Source organism: Colossoma macropomum, unplaced genomic scaffold (assembly GCF_904425465.1).
Source record: "Colossoma macropomum unplaced genomic scaffold, Colossoma_macropomum, whole genome shotgun sequence".
Classification (NCBI taxonomy): domain Eukaryota; kingdom Metazoa; phylum Chordata; class Actinopteri; order Characiformes; family Serrasalmidae; genus Colossoma; species Colossoma macropomum.
The window spans coordinates 41,140,466-41,167,145 of record NW_023494803.1 but is presented as its reverse complement, the minus strand read 5'-3'; the positions used below and the strand labels follow the sequence as shown (position 1 = coordinate 41,167,145).

At 42.7% G+C, this 26,680-nt stretch overlaps 1 protein-coding gene across 1 annotated transcript; it reads left to right on the top strand.

Moving 5' to 3' along the window:
- Window positions 1-428: 428 nt before the first annotated feature.
- On the top strand, window positions 429-22,864 carry calm1a (calmodulin 1a). The gene is made up of 6 exons (XM_036593289.1): window positions 429-529; window positions 14,868-14,898; window positions 19,282-19,425; window positions 20,500-20,606; window positions 20,798-20,933; window positions 22,766-22,864. The coding sequence occupies exons 1-6, from the start codon at window positions 527-529 to the stop codon at window positions 22,792-22,794; spliced, it is 450 nt and encodes a 149-aa protein (XP_036449182.1). The 5' UTR covers window positions 429-526; the 3' UTR covers window positions 22,795-22,864.
- Window positions 22,865-26,680: the final 3,816 nt, after the last annotated feature.

The window sequence follows — 26,680 nt, the reverse complement described above, 5'->3', positions numbered from 1 at the left end:
ACAGGTGTATTTACAGGCCTCCTGTAAAGGTGCTGAGTGGGCGGAGCTACAGCACGGAAGAGTGTGAAACGGCGCGGAGGAACACACGCTAGGGCGCACACACAGGACTGTTTGTATTGCTGTCTTTGTGGGGGTTCTGCACGCGCTTCTGTAACTGAACGGAGCTTTTGGCTTCTTCCCAAATTCCAATAAGAACCTTCAGCTCCAGCTTCGACTAGATGAGTGTTTAAGTGTAACTTCACCAAACAAAAGCCTTTCTCTCTGTCATAATAATAATAATAATAATAATAATAATAATAATATTATTATTATTATTATAACAGTAAAACTTTAAAAGCGGCCAAATGTGCCCACAACGTCAGTGTTAATGTTTTCAGCATCCTGGGTCCCCATGAGGGGCTGAATACCTGCTCACAAACATGCACACACACACACACATACATACTGTAGCGCGCGGCTCTGTAGATCCAGGTCTTGCTCCGTGCAGCAGCGCGCGCCTCAGTGCAGATTATAATCCCGCTGCAGAATGGTATGTACCGATGCGCGCGCACCGCTGAGATTTTATTAGCTGTACATTTAAGTGTTTGTGTTCGGGGTCAGTCAGATCAGCCTGTCCGGCTCTGAGTCTCTCAGCAGTGTTTTTATCCGTTCATTTCCGTCAGTCTTTATTGTACCTGCGGCTGATTCACCTGTACAGGTGTGTTCAGCGCTGCTGCGGAGTTCTGGGTCTAAACCAGGCGTTTTAGGCTTTTACCTCATTTCAACGCTCAGACTGGCAGTTTATGACGAGGCTGTTTTAAGGAGAGAGAAAGCAGTGACTGTCGCAGATATGACTGTTTTACAGTTACGAGCATGACAGACAGAAAGTTGAAGTGTGTTGAAGTTATGAGTGTGTTGGGGTTATGAGTGTGTTGAGGTTATGAGTGTGTTGGGGTTATGAGTGTGTTGAGGTTATGAGTGTGTTGAAGTTATGAGTGTGTTGGGGTTGAGTGTGTTGAAGTTATGAGTGTGTTGAGGTTATGAGTGTGTTGAAGTTATGAGTGTGTTGGGGTTATGAGTGTATTGAAGTTATGAGTGTGTTGGGGTTATGAGTGTATTGAAGTTATGAGTGTGTTGGGGTTATGAGTGTGTTGAAGTTATGAGTGTGTTGGGGTTATGAGTGTTTTGAAGTTATGAGTGTGTTGAGGTTATGAGTGTGTTGAAGTTATGAGTGTGTTGAGGTTATGAGTGTGTTGAGGTTATGAGTGTGTTGAAGTTATGAGTGTGTTGGGGTTATGAGTGTATTGAAGTTATGAGTGTGTTGGGGTTATGAGTGTATTGAAGTTATGAGTGTGTTGGGGTTATGAGTGTGTTGGGGTTATGAGTGTGTTGAAGTTATGAGTGTGTTGGGGTTATGAGTGTTTTGAAGTTATGAGTGTGTTGGAGTTATGAGTGTGTTGAAGTTATGAGTGTGTTTAAGTTATGAGTGTGCTGGGGTTATGAGTGTGTTGAAGTTATGAGTGTGTTGAAGGTATGAGTGTGTTGAAGTTATGAGTGTGTTGGGGTTATGAGTGTTTTGAAGTTATGAGTGTGTTGAGGTTATGAGTGTGTTGAAGTTATGAGTGTGTTGGGGTTATGAGTGTGCTGGGGTTATGAGTGTGTTGAAGTTATGAGTGTGTTGGGGTTATGAGTGTTTTGAAGTTATGAGTGTGTTGAGGTTATGAGTGTGTTGAAGTTATGAGTGTGTTGGGGTTGTGAGTGATTTGAAGTTATGAGTGTGTTAAAGTTATGAGTGTGCTGGGGTTATGAGTGTGTTGAAGTTATGAGTGTGTTGAAGTTATGAGTGTGTTGGGGTTATGAGTGTTTTGAAGTTATGAGTGTGTTGAGGTTATGAGTGTGTTGAAGTTATGAGTGTGCTGGGGTTATGAGTGTGTTGAAGTTATGAGTGTGTTAGGGTTATGAGTGTGTTGAAGTTATGAGTGTGTTGAGGTTATGAGTGTGTTGAAGTTATGAGTGTGTTGGGGTTATGAGTGTGTTGAAGTTATGAGTGTGTTGAAGTTATGAGTGTGTTGGGGTTATGAGTGTGTTGAAGTTATGAGTGTGTTGGGGTTATGAGTGTTTTGAAGTTATGAGTGTGTTGAGGTTATGAGTGTGTTGGGGTTATGAGTGTGTGAAGTTATGAGTGTGTTGGGGTTATGAGTGTGTTGGGGTTATGAGTGTTGAAGTTATGAGTGTGTTGGGGTTATGAGTGTGTTGGGGTTATGAGTGTGTTGAAGTTATGAGTGTGTTGGGGTTATGAGTGTGTTGGGGTTATAAATGTGTTGGGGTTATGAGTGCGTTGGGGTTATGAGTGCATTGAAGTTATGAGTGCGTTGGGGTTATGAGTGCGTTGGGGTTATGAGTGTTGAAGTTATGAGTGTGTTGGGGTTATGAGTGTTGAAGTTATGAGTGTGTTGGGGTTATGAGTGTGTTGGGGTTATGAGTGTTGAAGTTATGAGTGTGTTGGGGTTATGAGTGTGTTGGGGTTATGAGTGTGTTGGGGTTATGAGTGTGTTGGAGTTATGAGTGTGTTGAAGTTATGAGTGTGTTGGGGTTATGAGTGTGTTGAAGTTATGAGTGTGTTGAGGTTATGAGTGTGTTGAGGTTATGAGTGTGTTGAAGTTATGAGTGTGTTGGGGTTATGAGTGTGTTGAAGTTATGAGTGTGTTGAAGTTAGGAGTGTGTTGGGGTTATGAGTGTGTTGGGGTTATGAGTGTGTTGGGGTTATGAGTGTAATGAAGTTATGAGTGTGTTGGGGTAGAGGTGTTGGATTATGAGTGTGTTGGGGTTATGAGTGTGTTGAAGTTATGAGTGTGTTGGGGTTATGAGTGTGCTGGGGTTGTGAGTGTGTTGAAGTTATGAGTGTGCTGGGGTTGTGAGTGTGTTGAAGTTATGAGTGTGTTGGGGTTATGAGTGTGTTGGGGTTGTGAGTGTGTTGAAGTTATGAGTGTGTTGGGGTTATGAGTGTGCTGGGGTTGTGAGTGTGTTGAAGTTATGAGTGTGTTGGGGTTATGAGTGTGTTGGGGTTATGAGTGTATTGAAGTTATGAGTGTGTTGGGGTTATGAGTGTGTTGGGGTTATGAGTGTGTTGAAGTTATGAGTGTGTTGAAGTTATGAGTGTGTTGGGGTTATGAGTGTGTTGGGGTTATGAGTGTGTTGAAGTTATGAGTGTGTTGGAGTTATGAGTGTGCTGGGGTTGTGAGTGTGTTGGAGTTGGGACTGTGTTGGGGTTATGAGTGTGTTGGGGTTATGAGTGTGCTAGGGTTAGGAGTGTGTTGGAGTTAGGAGTGTGTTGGAGTTATGAGTGTGTTGGGGTTATGAGTGTGTTGAAGTTATGAGTGTGTTGAAGTTATGAGTGTGTTGGGGTTATGAGTGTAATGAAGTTATGAGTGTGTTGGGGTTATGAGTGTGTTGGGATTATGAGTGTGTTGGGGTTATGAGTGTGTTGAAGTTATGAGTGTGTTGGAGTTAGGAGTGTGTTGGGGTTGTGAGTGTGTTGGAGTTAGGAGTGTGTTGGGGTTATGAGTGTGTTGAAGTTATGAGTGTGTTGGGGTTATGAGTGTGTTGAAGTTATGAGTGTGTTGGAGTGAGGAGTGTGTTGGGGTTGTGAGTGTGTTGAAGTTATGAGTGTGTTGGGGTTATGAGTGTGTTGGGGTTATGAGTGTGCTGGGGTTATGAGTGTGCTGGGGTTATGAGTGTGTTGAAGTTATGAGTGTGTTGGGGTTATGAGTGTGTTGGGGTTATGAGTGTGTTGAAGTTATGAGTGTGTTGGGGTTATGAGTGTGTTGGGGTTATGAGTGTGTTGAAGTTATGAGTGTGTTGGGGTTATGAGTGTGTTGGGGTTAGGAGTGTGTTGAAGTTATGAGTGTGCTGGGGTTGTGAGTGTGTTGAAGTTATGAGTGTGTTGGGGTTATGAGTGTGTTGAAGTTATGAGTGTGTTGGAGTTAGGAGTGTGTTGGAGTTAGGACTGTGTTGGGGTTATGAGTGTGTTGGGGTTATGAGTGTGTTGGGCTTAGGAGTGTGTTGGAGTTAGGAGTGTGTTGGGGTTAGGAGTGTGTTGGGGTTATGAGTGTGTTGAAGTTATGAGTGTGTTGGGGTTATGAGTGTGTTGGAGTTATGAGTGTGTTGGAGTTAGGAGTGTGTTGGGGTTGTGAGTGTGTTGGAGTTAGGAGTGTGTTGGGGTTATGAGTGTGTTGGGGTTATGAGTGTGTTGAAGTTATGAATGTGTTGGAGTTAGGAGTGTGTTGGGGTTGTGAGTGTGTTGAAGTTATGAGTGTGTTGGGGTTATGAGTGTGTTGGGCTTAGGAGTGTGTTGAAGTTATGAGTGTGTTGGAGTTATGAGTGTGCTGGGGTTGTGAGTGTGTTGGAGTTAGGACTGTGTTGGGGTTATGAGTGTGTTGGGGTTATGAGTGTGCTGGGGTTATGAGTGTGTTGGAGTTAGGAGTGTGTTGGAGTTATGAGTGTGTTGGGGTTATGAGTGTGTTGAAGTTAAGAGTGTGTTGGGGTTATGAGTGTGTTGGGGTTATGAGTGTGTTGGGGTTATGAGTGTGTTGAAGTTATGAGTGTGTTGGGGTTATGAGTGTGTTGGGGTTATGAGTGTGTTGAAGTTATGAGTGTGTTGGGGTTATGAGTGTGTTGGGGTCATGAGTGTGTTGAAGTTAGGAGTGTGTTGGGGTTATGAGTGTGTTGGGGTTAGGAGTGTGTTGAAGTTATGAGTGTGTTGAAGTTATGAGTGTGTTGGGGTTATGAGTGTGTTGAAGTTATGAGTGTGTTGGGATTGTGAGTGTGTTGAAGTTATGAGTGTGTTGAAGTTATGAGTGTGTTGAAGTTATGAGTGTGTTGGGGTTAGGAGTGTGTTGAAGTTATGAGTGTGTTGGAGTTATGAGTGTGCTGGGGTTATGAGTGTGTTGGGGTTATGAGTGTGTTGGGGTTATGAGTGTGTTGGAGTTAGGAGTGTGTTGGAGTTAGGACTGTGTTGGGGTTATGAGTGTGCTGGGGTTGTGAGTGTGTTGAAGTTATGAGTGTGCTGGGGTTGTGAGTGTGTTGAAGTTATGAGTGTGTTGGGGTTATGAGTGTGTTGAAGTTATGAGTGTGTTGGAGTTATGAGTGTGTTGGAGTTGAGTGTGTTGGAGTTAGGACTGTGTTGGGGTTATGAGTGTGTTGGGGTTATGAGTGTGTTGGGGTTATGAGTGTGTTGGGCTTAGGAGTGTGTTGGAGTTAGGAGTGTGTTGGGGTTATGAGTGTGTTGGGGTTATGAGTGTGTTGAAGTTATGAGTGTGTTGGGGTTATGAGTGTGTTGGAGTTAGGACTGTGTTGGGGTTATGAGTGTGCTGGGGTTGTGAGTGTGTTGAAGTTATGAGTGTGCTGGGGTTGTGAGTGTGTTGAAGTTATGAGTGTGTTGGGGTTATGAGTGTGTTGAAGGTATGAGTGTGTTGGAGTTAGGAGTGTGTTGGAGTTATGAGTGTGTTGGGGTTATGAGTGTGTTGGAGTTAGGAGTGTGTTGGGGTTATGAGTGTGTTGGAGTTAGGAGTGTGTTGGAGTTAGGAGTGTGTTGGGGTTATGAGTGTATTGGGGTTATGAGTGTGTTGAAGTTAGGACTGTGTTGGGGTTATGAGTGTGTTGGGGCTATGAGTGTGTTGGCGTTATGAGTGTGTTGAAGTTAAGAGTGTGTTGGGGTTATGAGTGTGTTGGGGTTATGAGTGTGTTGGGGTTTTGAGTGTGTTGGGGTTATGAGTGTGTTGAAGTTATGAGTGTGTTGGGGTTATGACTGTTGGGTTTATGACTATGTTAGGGTTATGAGTGTGTGTATGAGTGGGTTATGAGTGTGACATTTGAGGTCATTAGTGTGTTGAAGTTATGACTGCTGGGGTTATGAGTGTGTTGGGGTTATGATTGTATGTTGGGGTTATGAGTGTGTTGGGGTTATGATTGTATGTTGGGGTTATGAGTGTGTTGGGGTTATGATTGTATGTTGGGGTTATGAGTGTGTTGGGGTTATTACAGTATTGGAATTACATCTGTGTGTTGGGGTTATGACTATTCAGTGATGCTCACTTTACCATTTAAAATCATCTTTGTGCTGAGATGCTTTTGGGAAACTCAGCACTGACTGTTCAGTTCCCCCTTCACTGTATTGTGAGTTTAGAATAATAGGGTTCTGTCTGTGTTCTGCGTTCTGTGCCTGCCTGAGATATTAAGGATTGAAGATTTCACTTCCTTAAGAATTCACTGCCTCAAGATTTCTGACTGCTGAACATTTCGGAACCTCGTAACAGCAACTTAATACACGATTTTCAAGAAGGAACCATTCATTTTAAAAAAAGGCAATTTGTCTTCATAAATCTCAACCAAAGCAACAATAAAAAGCACTAAATTTAAATAAAAATGTCAGATGGAACCTCATCATTCTGAGCCCACTCTTTGTTATGCTGTGTTGGAAGCCGGCGTCAGAAACTGGAAAATCCCACATGAGTTTACGAGACGTGGTCTATAGCGTGACCTTTCACCTTTTACACGAGTGAAAAACGCTAAACTTGTAGTCAATATGAAAAAACATATACTTGATGTGCTTCTATAAAATCTAAAAAGCAGGATGCAGGTTCTCCAGATCTCCATGTTTTTTCCAGCTGTGAGTGAATCAGTGAACGAGCTCCAAAACAGAGTTTAGTTTTATTTACTAGTTAATAATCTGGTATAAACAACCTTCCGATGAGCCCCTGAACACAGCATGATTCAGCATGATGTGTCTACAGGATCCAGGAGGTCTTCTGGTGGAGGGTCTCTATTCTGGCTGCTTGTGTGGTTATTTTGAGAAGATAACTGGGTGGAGAATCAGAGGAAAACCCAAAAAGACGCAGAGCTGCTCTTTAAAAAGAACAAAACGAATCACAGTGAAAGGAACGCGACCAAGTCCAGCAGACAAAGCAAACTGAGGCCGAAAGAGCCAGAGAACGTGGAACGTTTGATTCAGCAGTTTTTCCACAAACCAACATCAGAAACGCTGAACACGCAGATTCGTCTGTTACAGACGGGAGATCAGTTCAGACCGAGTGTAGTTCAAGTTAAAGCTCATTCAGAGGGAAAGCTTTATGAGTCGGTGGCTGATCTGGCTGTTCTGACAGTGTTTATAAAGCCAATCAGCACAGCTGGTCACCAGCAAAACCAGCATATGTTGTGCTTTGGATACTGGTATGCTGGACAACCAGCACAGCCATACAGGGTGACCAGCAAAACCACCACCAGACCAGCATAAACCAGCTTAGACCAGTATGGAAGCCACTTTTTCAGCAGAGAAATGTGCTTTTGTTTAGTGCTATTTAGCATTGTGTCAGGCTGATGTGGCTAACTACACTAACTTGACTGTGATGACTGTTTTCTAGCTAAAGCTAAAGCTTTAGCCTCCACGCTGTGAAAGACACCGCACGGAAAGAGCCGTGTTGGCGGATATGAAGCCACAGTAACACTAGAAAGTTGTGAAATAGTTGTGAAGACAGGACTGGAGTTTTAGCTCAGTTAGCAAATTTAACAGCGACTTGGCATTTTAGCTGTGGCTGCTGAGGCCGAGGTGAGAATGATGAAACACGGGAGAGCTTAGCTCTGTTAGCTCTGTTAGCTCAGGTCTTAAATGTGATATGCTAAATATCTTTAACTGTACTATTTATGAATATTTAAATATATGCCATTAAGTGCACATATGTCACTATATTGAAATACATGCATGTGTTTATTACTAGATGCATATTTTGAAAAATAGATTGAAATATATTTCCTTTACATATGTGAACTGGAGGTAGCAGATAGCAGTCTGTCTGTCTTTCTGTCTGTCTGTCTTTCTGTCTATCTATCTATCTATCTATCTATGTGTCTGTCTGTCTTTCTGTCTGTCTGTTTTTCTATCTATCTATCTATCTATCTATGTGTCTGTCTGTCTTTCTGTCTGTCTGTTTTTCTATCTATGTATCTATCTATCTATCTATCTATCTATCTATCTATCTATGTTTGTTCAGGGTCAGTTTTTACAGTTTTTCATGTGAGAAGTGTGACGAGGATGTGAGGATGTGAGATTTCACAGAACTTTGTTTCTTGAAACCTGTGATCTTTTAGTTTCATCTGAGATGCTTTTTAAACTGGCAGCCATTTTCAGACATTTCCATTGAGCACAGCATGTTTATTGTTAAAACGTACATCAGCTATTGATTAAGGCTATATAGTTAACGAGGCTAATTAGGCTAACTTAGCTAACTTAACCTACTGATCTGTGCTAAAACATCTATGGAGTGCTAAAGCTTCAGCCTTGAGGCTCTAAAAGAACTTTGTATGGAAGGGAGCATGTGAGCTTATCATGGCGAATTAAAGTTAAGCTTTGGGCTCCAAATGATTATTTTAAATATTAGAGAAATATTTATTTATTCTGCTGAACATACCATCTAGTACAAAGTGAAAAATGTATTCTTGTCCAGATTCTGAGGGCATCAAACCAAAATGCTTGTGGAAATTTGTAGAATGACAGTCTGAATAAGATTGAGCACTTCGCTTCTTAATGGAGGCCACTGTGTACAGTAATAGTGTACACATTCATATACAGCTGCCTATTCAGCTGAAAGGGGACGTTTCGGCCCAGACTGCTTTTTGAATGAGGTGCAATACAAGGCAGCCGGTCAGAAAAGAGCTAATTTACATATATCAGTCTTAAAGGCACTCTAACAAAAAACAGCCAGTTTAATTTTAAAGGATAAAGAGAGGCTGGAAAATCATCAGGTCATCATGTATAATTTACTGTAAATCACACACAGAAAATCATCAGTAATAACTCTGGAACTCTAAGGCGAATAAATTACATTTCCTGTGAGCCCTGCGAGTGTGTGTGGGTGTATGTGTGTGGATGTGTGTGGATGTGTGTGTGTGTGGGGGTGGGTGTGTGTGTGTGTCTGTGTGGATGCGGGTGTGGTGGGTGTGGCTGTGTGGGTGTCTGGATGTGTACGTGTGTGTGGGTGGGTGGGTGTGGGTGTGTGTGGATGTGGATGTGTGTGTGTGTGTGTGTGGGTGTGTGTGTGTGTGTGGATGTGTGTGTGTGTGTGGGTGGGTGGGTGTGGGTGTGTGTGGATGTGGATGTGTGTGTGGGTGTGTGGGTGTGGATGTGTGTGTGGGTGGGTGGGTGTGGGTGTGTGTGGATGTGGATGTGTGTGGGTGTGTGTGGATGTGGATGTGTGTGGGTGTGTGTGGATGTGGATGTGTGTGTGTGTGTGTGTGTGTGTGTGTGGGTGTGGGTGTGTGTGGATGTGGATGTGTGTGTGTGTGTGTGTGGGTGTGGGTGTGTGTGGATGTGGATGTGTGGATGTGTGTGTGTGTGGGTGGGTGTGGGTGTGTGTGGATGTGGATGTGTGTGTGTGTGTGTGTGTGTGTGGGTGGGTGTGTGTGTGTGTGGATGTGGATGTGTGTGTGTGTGTGTGTGTGTGTGTGGGTGGGTGTGGGTGTGTGTGTGGATGTGGATGTGTGTGTGTGTGTGTGTGTGTGGGTGGGTGTGGGTGTGTGTGGATGTGGATGTGTGTGTGTGGGTGTGGGTGTGTGTGGATGTGGATGTGTGTGTGTGTGGGTGGGTGTGGGTGTGTGTGGATGCGGATGTGTGTGTGTGTGGGTGGGTGTGGGTGTGTGTGGATGTGGATGTGTGTGTGTGTGTGTGTGGGTGGGTGGGTGTGGGTGTGTGTGGATGTGGATGTGTGTGTGTGTGTATGTGGTGTCATCAGTGTGGGGTCTGTTACAGGACTGTGAGTCCTCCAGGGCAGCGCTGAATGTGGCCGTGTGAGTTTTGCTCTCAGGAGAACCTGCATAACGTCCACACACTTCACTTTTCCTGTGGCTCATTCTCCTTGGACAGCACCATGGCAACAACCTCTGGGACTTCCTGTAATATTGCTGGTGTGAAAGTGTCACAGTCTTATTCTGGTTAGCAGTTCCTGCTTCAGCTGCTGGTTTACTGACTTTAAAAATCCAGTCACGTTCCAAATCCTGCTGTACTGCACTCCCCAATCCAGGCCACGTTCCACACCCTGCGGTACCACATTCTCCAATCCAGGTCACATTCCAAATCCTGCTGTACCACATTCTCCAATCCAGGCCACGTTCCACACCCTGCTGTGTCACATTTCCTAAATCTAGGACATGTCCCAAATCCTGCTGCATCACATTCCCTAAATCCAGTTCATGTTCTAAACCCTGCTGCATTACATTCCCTAAATCCAGAACATGTTCCAAACCCTGCTGCATCACATTCCCTAAATCCAGGACATGTTCCAAACCCTGCTGCATCACATTCCCTAAATCCAGGACATGTTCCAAACCCTGCTGCATCACATTGCCTAAATCTAGGACACGTCCCAAATTCTGCTGCATCACATTCCGTAAATCCAGGACATGTTCCAAATCCTGCTGCATCACATTCCCTAAATCCAGGCCACATTCCAAAAACTGCCTGCACTGCACTTCCCAATCCTAGACATGTCCCAATCTGTGCTGCACCACATTCCCTAATCCAAACCATGTTCCCAACACTTCTGCACGACATTTGGATTCAGTCGAGTTCAGACAGAATTTGTACTATAATAATTTAGTTGCAATGCTATGATAAATTGTAGTTTACTGAATTGTGTATCATAGTAAATAGTGTATTTTGAGCTACTTGGCTGAACTCTGCTCTAATCTGACAGGAACAAGGGGAACATTAGGTTTATCTTCTGCATTTGGGATCTAGACAAATTTCACCTCCATATTCATGGAGGGATTGACATGTCCTCTCTCTATTTAGCTCCTGGAGGATGAAGAGTAGAAACAGAGAAATAAGAGACACTGCAGCATGTTCTCCTGTTTCCCATGTTCTCCTGTTTCCCATGTTCTCCTGCTTCAAAGGACAAAGCAGATGAACTAAATCCAGCATGCAGGGATGCGTTTGTGATCTGTGCAGTGCAGTCAGAGAGAGACGGAGATGTTCTGGCACAGTAAACCCAGAATGCCATTCAACCATAGAGTGAGAAGAGTACAGACCCGGGGGTGGAAAGCCGAGAGGCTCAGAGGAGCCTGTAAACCGAGAACAGAGCACACAGGGGATTCAGACAGTCTGAAGGCTACATGCTTTTGATTAAGCTGACAGGTTATCACTCTCTGTACCGTCCAGGCAGCCTAAAGGGACGCCACACTGACCTGTCTGACCCACCAGACTGTCTGTACTCCACAGTGGATTTCTTAACAGCCATTTCACAACCTTCCAGATATGTGTGTGCAGACCCCCCAATGAGCATTGGAGGGGGAGACAGAAAATTTCCCTAAAAGCATGAAGAAGAACCACTTAGAGGAACCAAGACTGAAAAGTACAGCATAAGGAAGAAATGCTGAGAAGAACCAAGATTCAAAAGGAGAAACACTCTAAGAGCATGATGAAGAACCACTCAAAGAAGAACCAAGATGAAGAACCACTGAGGAACCAAGACTCAAAGGAAAAAAATATGTGAGACAATTTTACAAGGAAGCTGAAGCATGTTAACAAAGAAGTCTGGGATCAGACAGATCCAGGAAAGATCCAAGAGATAAACACCTGGAGGAGAACCTGACTGTGTGGAAGATGAACAGGATAGTAGATGTTAAACTTGTTGGACACATACAGGATGGTAAACTACGGGATTACAAGATTACTTAAATCTAGAAACAGGTTCTTGCAGGGTTGCAGGCATGAAGATCATTACTGATCAGGACAGAACTTCAAGCAGAAAGTGATGACTGACTATTCAAAACATCTATGGGGCAAGTTCAGGTCCTGGATGTTCTAGCAGAGTTCGAGTGATTTTGCTGCTCACCTGGTTCCACTAGTTACCAGATTTAGGTATCTGTCGGTATCTATTCGGACGAGATAAGTTTTATATGAGGAGATTGGTAATGTAATTATTACCAGCATTTTTCTGTGAGTTCCCGTCCGAATGTGCCATGTCAGTCATTTTTACCAGTGGCGCTCCTGCATCAGTGAAGATTCCGGTGCCTTTTACCTTCAATAAACGAGGCATAAAAATAACCTCAGGCTGTGTTAATCCTGTGCAAATCGACATTGCTAAAAACGCTGTTCAGTCCTGTGGAGAAGGAGTTTCTCAAGAGGCTCAAGGAAGCGTTTGCTTTTGTTTTCTGATGAAGTTGAAGTCAGTTTCTTATTCGCCAGCTTCTAGTTAGAATTGCCCCATTCCACCTTAAATGGTGCAACAGTTATTATTTTGAGGCGGCAGAATGTAACTGCTGCACCATTTAAGGTGGAACGGAAAAATTCGAACAAGAAGGTGGTGGATAGGAAGCCACTTCAGCCTTGTGGTTCCCTGCAGCTAAAATCAGGCTGATGTGTAACGTTACTGTTCTGTCTCATGTGTACAACTCAGAACACGTAAAAATTACAGATAAAAAGTTGATGTTGCCTGTTGGCTGTGAATTCAGGCTAATGGTGATGCTAATGAATGCTGCATTCACTTAAGACAGAAAGGCAAATGGTTAGAGTAAACAAAGTAACTGCTAAATTAAACGTTTTAATGTCTTTTCTGCTCTTCTCTGGAGTGAAGACACCGTGTAAATCGAGCAGTCGCTCCATCTCTGTCTTTTAAACAGAGATTTCTTAGTTCATGTGAATTGCTCATCAACATTACAGACGTCCTGAGGCTCACTGGTATCATCCACCTCTCCATGGAGAACTAATCCCATCCGAATCAGGCTTTTGACAAGGAAATCACCAAACTATGGTGGCCTCCATCCCTCCAGAGCTGGTGCTGATGACCCCGGCTGTAGGTCATCCAGGTGAGGCTTCTTCATCACAGCAGGAGGGTGAGCGGCAGGTGCAATCACAGAAGTGACCTGCGCTGCTCTGAAACTTTATCACCCACTGACAGGCCGGATTGTGGTGGAAAACACAATGCAGATCCATCACATGGAGCCTAGATCCTCTGCTGAAATGAGGCTGTTCTTCATCTGGGCACGCGTTCCAAGCGATGTTCACACCATCCCATCCTCCTCTTCACCTTCAGTGGGCTGCTGTCGATCTGCCCAGCCACACTCCACCAATGCTAAAGCCTGTGTGCAGAAGGAGAGAGATGGTGTCCAAGCGTCCGTTCGTCCATCCAGAGCAGGAATCCTTGACTCTGACCGTGGTTTACGAGCTCCTGGACCAGCAGCAGTTCTTCTACACTGAGCTGATGGAGCAGCAGGAGAGGAACTACAGGTCTTTCCTGCAGATGATGGTAGACTGCACCACCAGTCGGGTGGACAGGGTGGTGAAGGAGCTGCAGGACGTCAAGCTCGGCCTGCAAGAGGTCCGGAAGACGGCCGCGCAGAACGCCAAACGGGCCGACAATCTGGCCGAAGGTTTGGTGATGATCAGAGGAGCTCTGGATGCTCTGACCTCCAAAAACCCCAACATGGCGGAGGTGAAGCCCAGGAAGGCGGCCGGGAAGGTGGACGGCAGAGCGGAGATGAAGATGTCGGAGACGTGGCAGCACGAACCGAAGGCTAAGAGGCTGGTGGCTGACCTGACGGACATCCAACTGGACGATATAAAGGTGGAGAGAGAGAGAGAGAGAGAGAGAGAGAGAGAGAGAGAAAGTATCTTTGAGTTACTTAGTGATGAATGGACTAATAGAGATTTTGAAAAGCAAACCGTTCAAGTTTTTTTCAGATTTACTTTAAAGTGCTTATATTCAACATTTTTCTCATTACGTTTGTGTTTTTTGTGGTACCAAAAACATTTTCCAGCCTCTCTTTATCCTTTACAGTCAAATGGGCTGTTTTTGTTATTGTGTCTTTAAGACCGATATATGTCAACGAGCTCTGTTTTGATTGGCTGCTCTGTATTGTGCCTCTGGAACACTGAAAAATTCCCTCAAACTTCAGACTGAATGGGTGGGGCTAAACTGCTGTAGTGTAAAGGCAATTTAAATGTGTTGCTTTTTGTGACATCACAAAAACCTAAACCTTTCCTTGAATGGTGAATATCCTCTGAGGAGTGAACAGTACAGTTTGTTTGATTTTTACATCCAATATTAAATTGTTTAATTTATAATAGTGAAGAAAATTGTTAATCCTTTAACAGGTTTGGAAATTTGGAGATTTTTTATGTCTTTATGATGATGATGATGATGATGAAGCTGAGATGGAGAGAGATGTTGTTCAGTGTGTGTGTGTGAGCGTGTGTGAGTGTGTGTGTAAGTGTGTATGAGTGTGTGTGAGTGAGTGTGTTCTGCCGTCTCCGTGACGGAGTGTTTACCGTGTAGATCATGTCAGACAGTGGAGAGTCAGTTAACTGTGCTGGGTGTCAAGTTTTCCAACGCTATTCAGTGTCTATGGAAAAGGGGAATGTGGGAATGTGGGAATGTGGGAATACAAACACTTTTCCACACACTTTAAGGAGTTAATCTGAGGAAGTCGTGATTACATGCAGAAGCAGAGAAACTCTGTTACTGTCATTCTGTCAGTGAGAATCTGGTTGTTTTTGGGAGATTTTCGTGATTCTATTTTATTCCTGTATTTTTACTGAACGTTAGAGATCAAACAGAGAGCAGAGCTGCTCAGAGTGTAACTGACCGCACTGTTATCTGCTTTATTATCGCTTCATTAAGACAGAGCAGTGAGGGAGAGGGCAGAAGTTTGGCTTTGACCTCCTGACTGACCAGAGCTGGACTTTACTCTCAGATTAGCTGAAGGTACGATGGAGCGATAATAACTGAAATTTCATGTCAGACCAATTCTTTCTTTTTCTCTTTCTTTCTTTCTTTCTTTCTTTCTTTCTTTCTCTCTGTCTGTCTGTCTTCTGCCTCTTCTCTGCCTCCTCCTAACAGGCTGATCAACTCACAGAAGAGCAGATTGCTGGTAAGGAGCTCAGTGAGTGTGTGTATAAGTGTGTGAGTATGAGTGAGGGAGTGTGTGTGTTAGTGTGTGTGTTAGTGTTAGTGAGTGTGTGTGTGTGTGTTAGTGTGAGTGAGTGTGTGTGTTAGTGTGTGTAAGTGTTAGGGAGTGTGTGTGTTAGTGTGTGTTAGTGTTAGTGAGTGTGTGTGTTAGTGTGTGTAAGTGTTAGGGAGTGTGTGTGTTAGTGTGTGTAAGTGTTAGGGAGTGTGTGTGTTAGTGTGTGTGTTAGTGTGAGTGAGTGTGTGTGTTAGTGTGTGTAAGTGTTAGGGAGTGTGTGTGTTAGTGTGTGTAAGTGTTAGGGAGTGTGTGTGTTAGTGTGTGTGTTAGTGTTAGTGAGTGTGTGTGTGTGTGTTAGTGTGTGTTAGTGTGAGTGAGTGAGTGTGTGTGTTAGTGTGTGTAAGTGTTAGGGAGTGTGTGTGTTAGTGTGTGTGTTAGTGTTAGTGAGTGTGTGTGTGTGTGTTAGTGTGAGTGAGTGTGTGTGTGTGTTAGTGTGAGTATGAGTGAGGGAGTGTGTGTGTTAGTGTGAGTGAGTGTGTGTGTTAGTGTGTGTAAGTGTTAGGGAGTGTGTGTGTTAGTGTGTGTAAGTGTTAGGGAGTGTGTGTGTTAGTGTGTGTGTTAGTGTTAGTGAGTGTGTGTGTGTGTTAGTGTGTGTTAGTGTGAGTGAGTGTGTGTGTGTGTTAGTGTGTGTAAGTGTTAGGGAGTGTGTGTGTTAGTGTGAGTGTTTTAGTGTTTGTGTGTGTGTGTGTGTGTTAGTGTTAGTGAGTGTGTTAGTGTGCATGTTAGTGTGTGTGTGTGTTAGTGTGTGTGTTAGTGTGAGTGTGTTAGTGTGTATGTGTGTGTGTGTTTGTGTGTGTGTGTGTTAGTGTTTGTGTGTTAGTGTGTGTTAATGTGTGTGTGTTAGTGTGTGTTAGTGTTAGTGTGTGTGTGTGTTAGTGTTTGTGTGTTAGTGTGTGTTAATGTGTGTGTGTTAGTGTGTGTTAGTGTTAGTGTGTGTGTGTGTGTGTTAGTGTTTGTGTGTTAGTGTGTGTTAATGTGTGTGTGTTAGTGTGTGTTAGTGTTAGTGTTAATGTTTGTGTTAGTGTGTGTGTGTGTGTGTTAATGTTTGTGTGTTAGTGTGTGTTAGTGTGTGTTAGTGTTTGTGTTAGTGTGTGTGTGTGTGTGTGTGTGTTAATGTTTGTGTGTTAGTGTGTGTTAATGTGTGTGTGTTAGTGTGTGTTAGTGTTAGTGTGTGTTAGTGTGTGTGTGTGTGTTAGTGTTTGTGTTAGTGTGTGTGTGTGTGTGTGTTAATGTTTGTGTGTTAGTGTGTGTTAATGTGTGTGTGTTAGTGTGTGTTAGTGTTAGTGTTAGTGTGTGTGTGTGTGTTAGTGTGTTAGTGTTTGTGTGTTAGTGTGTGTTAATGTGTGTGTGTTAGTGTGTGTTAGTGTTAGTGTGTGTGTGTTAGTGTGTGTGTTAGTGTGAGTGTGTTAGTGTGAGTGTGTTAGTGTGAGTGTGTTAGTGTGTGTGTGTGTGTTTGTGTCTGTGTTAATGTGAGTGTGTTAGTGTTTGTGTGTAGGTTAGTGTGTGTGTTAGTGTTAGTGAGTGTGTGTGTGTGTGTTAGTGTGTTAGTGTTTGTGTGTAGGTTAGTGTGTGTGTTAGTGTGAGTGTGTTAGTGAGTGTGTTAGTGTGTGTGTGTTTGTGTTAGTGAGTGTTTGTGTTTGTGTGTATGTTAGTGTGTGTTAGTGTTAGTGATTGTGTTAGTGTGTGTGTGTGTTAGTGAGTGTGTTAGTGTGTGTGTGTTAGTGTGTGTTAATGTGTGTGTGTTAGTGTTAGTGAGTGTGTTAGTGTGTGTGTGTTAGTGTGTGTGTGTGTGTGTTAGTGTTAGTGAGTGTGTTAGTGTGTGTTAGTGTGTGTGTGTTAGTGTTAGTGAGTGTGTTAGTGTGTGTGTGTGTTAGTGTTAGTGAGTGTGTTAGTGTGTGTGTGTGTTAGTGTTAGTGTGTGTGTGTTAGTGAGTGTGTTAGTGTGTCTGTGTGTGTGTTAGTGTTAGTGTGTGTGTGTGTGTTAGTGTGTGTGTGTTAGTGTGTGTGTGTTAGTGAGTGTGTTAGTGTGTCTGTGTGTGTGTTAGTGTTAGTGTGTGTGTGTGTTAGTGTGTTAGTGTTTGTGTGTTAGTGTGTGTGTTAGTGTTAGTGAGTGTGTGTTAGTGTTAGTGAGTGTGTTAGTGTGTGTGTGTGTGTGTGTTAGTGTTAGTGTGTGTGTGTGTTAGTGTGTGTGTGTTAGTGTGTGTGTGTTAGTGAGTGTGTTAGTGTGTGTGTGTGTGTGTTAGTGTGTGTGTTAGTGAGTGTGTTAGTGTGTGTGTGTTAGTGTTAGTGTGTGTGTGTTAGTGTTAGTGAGTGTGTTAGTGTGTGTGTGTGTTAGTGTGTGTGTGTTAGTGAGTGTGTTTGTGTGTTAGTGTGTGTGTGTGTGTGTTAGTGTGTGTGTGTTAGTGTGTGTTAGTGTTAGTGTGTTAGTGTGTGTTAATGTGTGTGTGTTAGTGTGTGTGTGTTAGTGTTTGTGTGTGTGTGTTAGTGTGTTAGTGTTTGTGTGTTAGTGTGTGTTAGTGTGTGTGTTAGTGTTAGTGAGTGTGTTAGTGTGTGTGTGTTAGTGTTAGTGTGTGTGTGTTAGTGTTAGTGAGTGTGTTAGTGTGTTAGCGTGTGTGTTAGTGTTAGTGAGTGTGTTAGTGTGTGTGTGTTAGTGTTTGTGTGTGTGTGTGTGTTAATGTTTGTGTGTTAGTGTGTGTTAATGTGTGTGTGTTAGTGTGTGTTAGTGTTAGTGTGTGTGTGTGTTAGTGTGTTAGTGTTTGTGTGTTAGTGTGTGTTAGTGTGTGTTAATGTGTGTGTGTTAGTGTGTGTTAGTGTTAGTGTGTGTTAGTGTGTGTGTATGTTAGTGTGTGTGTGTGTGTTAGTGTGTGTGTTAGTGTGTGTGTGTTAGTGTGTGTGTGTGTGTGTTTGTGTGTGTGTTAATGTGAGTGTGTTAATGTGAGTGTGTTAGTGTTTGTGTGTAGGTTAGTGTGTGTGTTAGTGTTAGTGAGTGTGTGTGTGTTAGTGTTTGTGTGTAGGTTAGTGTGTGTGTTAGTGTGAGTGTGTTAGTGAGTGTGTTAGTGTGTGTGTGTTTGTGTTAGTGAGTGTTTGTGTTTGTGTGTATGTTAGTGTGTGTTAGTGTTAGTGATTGTGTTAGTGTGTGTGTGTGTTAGTGTTAGTGAGTGTGTTAGTGTGTGTGTGTTAGTGTGTGTTAATGTGTGTGTGTTAGTGAGTGTGTTAGTGTGTGTGTGTTAGTGTGTGTGTTAGTGTTAGTGAGTGTGTTAGTGTGTGTGTGTGTTAGTGTTAGTGAGTGTGTTAGTGTGTGTGTGTGTGTTAGTGTTAGTGAGTGTGTTTGTGTGTGTGTGTGTTAGTGTGTGTGTGTGTGTGTTAGTGTGTGTGTTAGTGAGTGTGTTAGTGTGTGTGTTAGTGTGTGTGTGTTAGTGAGTGTGTTAGTGTGTGTGTTAGTGTGTGTGTTAGTGTTAGTGTGTGTGTGTGTGTTAGTGTTAGTGTGTGTGTGTTAGTGTTAGTGAGTGTGTTAGTGTGTGTGTGTTAGTGTGTGTGTGTGTTAGTGTGTGTGTGTGTGTTAGTGTGTGTGTGTTAGTGTTAGTGAGTGTGTTAGTGTGTTAGCGTGTGTGTTAGTGAGTGTGTTAGTGTGTGTGTTAGTGTGTGTGTGTTAGTGTTAGTGAGTGTGTTAGTGTGTGTGTGTGTTAGTGTGTGTGTGTTAGTGTGTGAGTGTGTGTGTGTTAGTGTGTGTTAGTGTTAGTGAGTGTGTTAGTTTCTGTGTGTGTGTGTGTTAGTGTATGTGTGTGTGTTAGTGTGTGTTAGTGTGTGAGTGTTAGTGTTAGTGAGTGTGTTAGTGTGTGTTAGTGTGTGAGTGTTAGTGTGTGTTAGTGTTAGTGAGTGTGTTAGTGTGTGTGTGTGTTAGTGTTAGTGAGTGTGTTAGTGTGTGTTAGTGTGTGAGTGTTAGTGTGTGTTAGTGTTAGTGAGTGTGTTAGTGTTAGTGAGTGTGTCAGTGTGTGTGTGTTAGTGAGTGTGTTAGTGTTAGTGTGTGTGTGTGTTAGTGTGTGAGTGTTAGTGTGTGTGTGTTAGTGAGTGTGTTAGTTTCTGTGTGTGTTAGTGTGTGTTAGTGTTAGTGAGTGTGTTAGTGTGTGTGTGTGTGTGTGTGTGTGTGTGTGTGTGATGATATCTGAACTGTCTGTAGTTGCTGAGAACAGAAACTGATACTGAACTCTAAACTCTAATAATTTGTTTTTGCATATTCGTAATGTTTTTCATGCCGTTATGTTTTTCATGCATGTTTCTGTTTGTTCTCCAGAGTTTAAGGAGGCGTTCTCGTTGTTCGATAAAGACGGCGATGGCACCATCACCACTAAAGAGCTGGGCACGGTGATGAGGTCACTAGGACAGAACCCCACGGAGGCGGAGCTTCAGGACATGATTAACGAGGTGGACGCAGACGGTGAGATTTAATGGGGAAACATTTTACTCCAAACAGGAAGCTGCACAGGAAACAGATTAGAAGATGAAACAGTTTAATTTGAGCTCGTTCTGAGCAGCGTTTCTCCTCTCAGCTGTAACCAGTCAGAACGAGATAAGAGTAGTTCAGGACTGATAATAAACCGCAGTGTAAATCAGTAAGTCAGTCATTAGTAAATTACTGCAGAGTAAGTTATCAGTAATTATGGGTAATAATAAAATTACTATTACAGGTTTGGTTGTAAAGTCTGATCTGAAAGTTCAGTGGAGATCATCACAAAACGCACATCACAAAATCCGTTTGACTTCTGTGTCCAGCTTTTGGTTTGATAAATTTGTCTAACTGAACCAGTGAAAACGCAGCACTGTTTCACTTCCTGTCTAGTTCGAGACGAGAAGAACTGAACTGCAGAACTCACTCTCAGGGTTTAAGGGGCTAACCAGCCACCTGACACAGCTGGATGTGATTTTGTTCCTGTTTTGATTGTGCTCGTGTAAAATGTTCTGAGTAAAAGGTTCTGAGTAAAAGGTTCTGTGTAAAAGGTTCTGTGTAAAAGGTTCTGAGTAAAAGGTTCTGTGTAAAAGGTTCTGTGTAAAAGGTTCTGAGTAAAAGGTTCTGTGTGAATTGTTGCTTTAACAGTTTTCGTTTACGTTTTATTCCCTGGGACGTTTTCCAGTGACAGAGCCAAGAATCACGTCTTTATGGCTTCTGTGTTAAAGTATAAGCAGAATTGTAAGACGGTCTGTGTGCAGGCAATAGATGGTCTGTGTGCAGTCATTAGGCGGTCTGTGTGCAGTCATTAGGTGGTCTGTGTGCAGTCAGTAGATGGTCTGTGTGCAGGCAGTAGATGGTCTGTGTGCAGTCAGTAGATGGTCTGTGTGCAGTCATTAGGCGGTCTGTGTGCAGTCAGTAGATGGTCTGTGTGCAGTCATTAGGCGGTCTGTGTGCAGTCAGTAGATGGTCTGTGTGCAGGCAGTAGACGCACACACTTTTCACACTTACTTTTTCACGTCTTCTGAGAAAGTAAATGTTTTCTTGCACTTTTCTCCTCTTCAGGTAATGGAACCATCGACTTCCCCGAATTTCTGACCATGATGGCCAGGAAAATGAAGGACACAGACAGTGAGGAGGAAATCCGCGAAGCTTTCCGAGTGTTCGACAAGGTGACAGCAGTGTGTGCGCTGTGTGCTGTGCGACTGTAAAAGTTAAAAATATTCATAATATAAATAAATTAGCAGATGAAACATAATTAGTAGGTTCTATAATGTTCATATGATACACAGTCATTCTATTGAACATCCTTCAGTGTTTGTGTTTGTTTTTGTTCTTCGTTCTCTCTTGTGTTCTCTGTTAGGATGGGAACGGTTACATCAGTGCAGCAGAGCTTCGCCACGTCATGACGAACCTGGGCGAGAAGCTCACGGACGAGGAAGTGGACGAGATGATCAGGGAAGCCGACGTCGATGGAGACGGACAGGTCAACTATGAAGGTGAGAGGTGGACATCTGGCCATAGACTGACCTCCATGGCGTGATGTTCTCCATCATCTGCCACATCGGAGCTTCATGATGAACCAAGAGAAGTACAGTTTGTGTAAGAAGGAGAACTTTGTGAAAATGAGCCTGATTTGGTTCCTCAGCGTCTCTCACAGCTCCTTCAGTGCAGATTTGAGCAAAGCAACTCTACACGCCTGCATTATAGCTTTGTGGCTAACAGTTAGCTAGCTAACTAACATTAGCTATCAATCAGTCAATCAATTAATCAATGAATCAACCTTTATCTCGACTTGGAAGTACATTGACAGTGACCCTCGTTTACAGCACAGCCAAGCAAATTAAACAGGGATTGAGTTAAAATTAAATTTATTCCATTAAAACAAATAAAGACGAAGACTAAATGAACAAATTAATTAGTTAACTAATAAAAGCTCAAATTAAAAATAAAGATAAAACAGCAGTAAAATGTGTAATGAAAACAAATCAAAAGTAAAAAACCTAATAAAAGAAAAACTAAAAAATCTTTTCAAATTAAATTATTCAATAAAATAATAAAAAAAATAAAAATAAAAGAACATCCAATAAAACATCAGCTAACGGTGATGTAGCATTAGCGAACTAGCTCATCATCGTTATTTATTTATTTTAATGACGAATCTTTGACTTATTTTATAATAAACTATAATAATCTAAAAGTAACGACAGATAATGTTAACCTTCACTTTCTTAAAGACGGTTCTTCAAGGGTTCTTTACTAAAAACAATGTTTCTATATAGAACAATGGACAAAGACCCCTTTGCATGCTTGAATGGTTCTCTGCATGGTGAAATGGTTCTTCAGATTGATGAATGTGTTGTATATGGTTCTATAAAGCACCAGAAAGGGTTCTGCTGTTGTATACAAGCGTGACATCACAACAACAGCAACAGCTACATAGAACTCATTTCAACACATTCTCCATCAGTCTGAAGAACCATTTCATCATGCAAAGAACCACTGAAGCATGCAAATCGTTCTATGTAGAACTTATGATTCTATATAGAACCATTCCCTTTACTAAAGAACCCCTGAAGAACCATCTTTTTTAAGAAAGTAACTAATTATCAAACACAAAAAACATAGTAAGATCATTTATGTTCATCTTAACGTGGCTAATTAAGATCATCTTTATTGCTGGATGTAAAGTTTTTCAGTATAAAATCATTCACGATATACAAACTGCAGTTTTGCAGGAAAGCTCCACTGGAAGCTGTTCTAAGGAGCGCCCTCTAGTGCCAAAACAGCCCAGGGGCATGTTCAGTCTCAGAATGCTGTGCACCACTTTGCTGCGGTTTCTGGGTTGAACATGTTTTGTCGAAACTGTGTGAAACTGTGCAGCTTTGAGGTGTGTTTTTTCTCGTTTGGTGGGCGTGTCAGAGGTGTTAGCCAATCAGCAGCAACGTGTATATAAACCCTGCCGCATTAAAAATTCAGGGCACAATAGATTCTAATGAAGTCTGTACACCTGCGGCTGCTGCAGTTTGATGTATGCAGCTACTGAAGATGTGAGACGACGTGTTTTAGTGCTGAATATTAAAACCCGTTTCATCGCTACAGCGCTTGTGTAACTCAGCAGAGTTCAACGCACCACCGTTTCTGTTCAAATAAACATTTCGCTACGTTTTGTCGGGGCTGAATGCAGCCTAGTTTTGTAGGAAACTGTTCTCTGCAGCGCCCTCTAGTGTCCGCACAGCCCACAAGACATTACAGGGACTCTCAGTGGAAATTCTCTGATCGCTGTTCACTCTTTAGTCTCTCACGTCTCACTTTCTGCTTCTCTCCACAGAGTTTGTACAAATGATGACGGCAAAATGAAGAGCTGCTGTTCTCCCGACATCCTTAGACAAAAAATTAATCAATCAAATGTTTTACTAACTTCCTCCTGCAAAAAATGTAATAATCATTTATTCATACAGTCGTTTCTACACAGAAAAACTGTTCATATAAAGGAAAAACCTGGTGTGAATGTTCTGGTTCTCTTCCCAAAGATCGAGCTTAGACGTCTTAAAACTCCAAACCGAAAGCTCTTCTCATCTGAGCTGCTCTTCTCCTTCCATCCGTCGCTGTTTGTGGAGGGCAGATCTGTTCTGGGTTTTTTTTTGTAATTAATTTTAATAGAGGGTTACAGTGAGATTGCACATGGTGGTGGGGCGTTGGGGAGGTGGACTAACGAGCAGGACCTTCACAGTTTGATTAAATAGATATTTTTAAGAAAAATTAGGATTTAACAGATTTTAAATGGTTTACAATGTTTGGATTTGTGGAGTTTTGTTTGGGAGGAGGGGTTTGGTCGAATGGGGCGGGGCCAGGGCGGAGCTTCAGATTGTGACAGAAGTTTCTTTCTTTCTTCTGTTTTCTCTCTGAAAAGTCCCGAAGGTTCGTCCAGTGTTCTCTTTCGGACTTTGTCGCTCAGACAGGAAACAGAAAAGAACCTTCTGGACTTTTCAGTTTCTGTTTACATCCTTTCCAAGTTGTACCTGCTAGTCTTTTCACTTTTTTCCAATAAAAGATCATGAACTCGATCAGCCGTCCAGCTCTGTTCTTTTTACTGTGAGTCAGTTCATCAGTTTCAGATCTGCAGACTTACAGTAGATCGCCATGGCAACCGCTCGCTATTTCTTCCGTACGTGTGAGTCACCTGGACAGGCGGCGGTGAATATGTCCGGTTAGTGAGGACACGTCTTCTCCAGGGTGTGTTCTTCAGTGGGTTGCCTGGCAACTCGTATCTGTGGTGGCCGTGGAGACGATCTGAGGAGGCATGCAGGCTGTAGAGAGGAATCTGGGCCTCCATCCTCCGTCACTTCACTACGCAACTCCATCAGCACACCTGCTTCAGTGTTCCCTCAAAGCCCTGCCCCAAATACAGATCCTCCATTCAGTTGAAACACTGAGGCTCCAGAATGATGAGCAGAACCAGAGCAGAACCAGAGTAGAACCAGAACAGAACAGGAGCAGAACCAGCACCGCAGACATGATAATGAATAAACTGGAACGTCACTCACTGATAATCCTGAGCAGAAGTGAAACTATTATAATTTAACCTGCAGTAACCCGAAGCTCCGCCCATCCCGCACCTGCTCTGACATCACCTGTCTGTACGGCGGGTCAGCGGGAGGTCACGACCCCAATCTCCTGCTGACAGACCAGCGGTCGGCTCTCAACACTCATTAATACATAAAGAGAACCAGCTCACTGCACAGCAGCTCTGTATTCAGCTCCACTGTTAAAATACAAAATAAAAGCCCTCATTTCCTGCACAGCGCATTAGTCTCTGTACTGAGTCAACAAGTTAAAAATGTACTTATTTAAAAAGAGTTTGACTTTCAGCTCATACTGAATAAATACTGACTAGAGATCTTTAAAGGGCTGCATTTCTAAGCTTTATAATATAACATAACATAATATAATATAATATAATATAATGTAATATATAATATAATAGTGCTTAGATCTCCAGGACAGACACTACAGAACATGAGTGAAGTGCTTTTACACTCAGACATAAAACCATCAGTAACTGTAATGCTGAACAAGTTTAAACACAAACGCTCCAAAACCAAAGATCATAGATAAAATAACTGTGCAGAAAAAAAATGTTCCAAATGTATCTATCAAATATATTTTTGTAATGTATGAAAATGGCAAAAAATGTATTTGTTAAAATGCATTTATCAGTATTAGTTATTATCTGTGTTCAGTTGAGTGTAATGAAGGTTCCAGATGTAACTAAACGTTCTTCTGTGATCTGCACTGTACTTTACATTAACCATGTACGTCTGCAGTCAGACTCTCACACACAATGTATTTCACATAAACAAGATATCAGATCATAACTGCATTTTCACAGAGTATCAGTACTACAACACTCGCTTCTGTCCTGATAAACGATCATTTAATCAGATTTAAAATGAAGATACTGGAACACAAACTCATCTCTAAAGGTATCAGACAGTGAAGAGCATCAGACAGGATTCTGGATATTTTCACACATTTTCAGATGGATATGATAAACATTTACACAGTTATTTTTGTCTATGTAATATTTCCACATACAGTAAAAAATATATTTGGTTAATATGGCAAAAAATTCTGAAATACATTTTAGAGTTTGAAATGTATTATACAGATATATACAGATATATAAAAATGGACGTCCGTATATTTTTTTTTTTCCATATGAGCATGTTTGGCACTTCAGAGACTAACATACACAATTAAAAAGGAAATAATATTAGTCACTCTATCAGACACTCCTACCTTGTCAGTCCACCTTGTAGATGTAAAGTCAGAGACGATAGCTCATCTGCTGCTGCACAGTTTGTATTGGTCATCCTCTAGTCCTTCATCAGTGGTCACAGGACGCTGTTGGCTGGATATTTTTGGTTGGTGGACTATTCTCAGTCCAGCAGTGACACTGAGGCATTTAAAAACTCCAGCAGCACTGCTGTGTCTGATCCACTCAGACCAGCGCAACACACACCAACACACCACCACCACGTCAGTGTTACTGCAGTGCTGAGAATGATCCACCACCCAAATAGTACCTGCTCTGTGAGGGTCCATGGGGGTCCTGACCACTGAAGAACAGGGTAAAAGGGGGCTAACAAAGTATCAGAGAAACAGATGGACTACAGTCTGTAACTGTAGAGTCAGTGGAGCTAATAAAGTGGACAGTGAGTGTAGAAATGAGGAGGTGGACTTGATGTTATGGTGCATCTCTTCATTTCAGCTCTTTATTATTCTTTGTTCTTTATTCTCTTCATTGTTGCTGTATTTGTCTCTTAGTTTAATCCTTGTTATCAGTCTGTTTGTCTGGTCTGTTCAGTGTGATAGTGCCACACCTGTGTGACTCACCAAGCCTGATTCCTGTATCTGTAACTCTGCCTTCACACCGGCAGCGACTTTTCACCTCGTCGCCCAAATCGATGGTCACACATCACCTGTGGGCATTTCTGAACTGGACCGTTGTTCGCCATGTTTTTTCACCCATGCGAAGCACAAACCAGATGTGTTCCCGCTAAGAATAAAACTGGAGAACCCGCTTTATTCAATCCCTACGTAGAGCATCACTGTGTGTGCAGTCAGCATGTGAAGAAAACAGTGTGCGGTTTGTGCGACTGCATCTATGTGCAGCTGACATTCCTCCATCTCTAGTAGGGACAGTTATGTAGGAACCAAAAAGGGGCGCACCGTTTCACAGTGGCGGAGATTAAGTGCGCACTACTCTATTCCCACTGGTATTGGCCACATCGCTTCACTCCTAATTTGCATAAAGGTGCATTCCAGTCGCCCTCGTAGTTCCCTGCAAACTGTACTGCAGCAGGTGGGAGCAGTACACTTTTATCCCGATTTTAGCCCTGATTCTCAGTCCGAGTCTGAGCTGGTCAGATTTTTGGGTCGACAGTTGGATAGAGAGTCGAGTCGTGTGTGGCACAATCGAGTTTGAGTACATTTAAGACTAAGAAATACCAACATTTTTAAATCCATGATCCTCATTTAAATATATTTACCTGCTGCTTCTTTACTGTTTCAGTGCAAACGGCAGAGAAACCTGTTTAAAGCTCGAAGGTTGAGTAGTGTGGATCCCCAATATTTCAGTCGCCCAAAAAGATCTGCAAAAACCAGTCTGCTGGTGCGAGACGCCCAGGCTGTTATAATCTGTGAGGACTTTAAAAGTCGTGTAGTGAATCCGAGGCTTTAG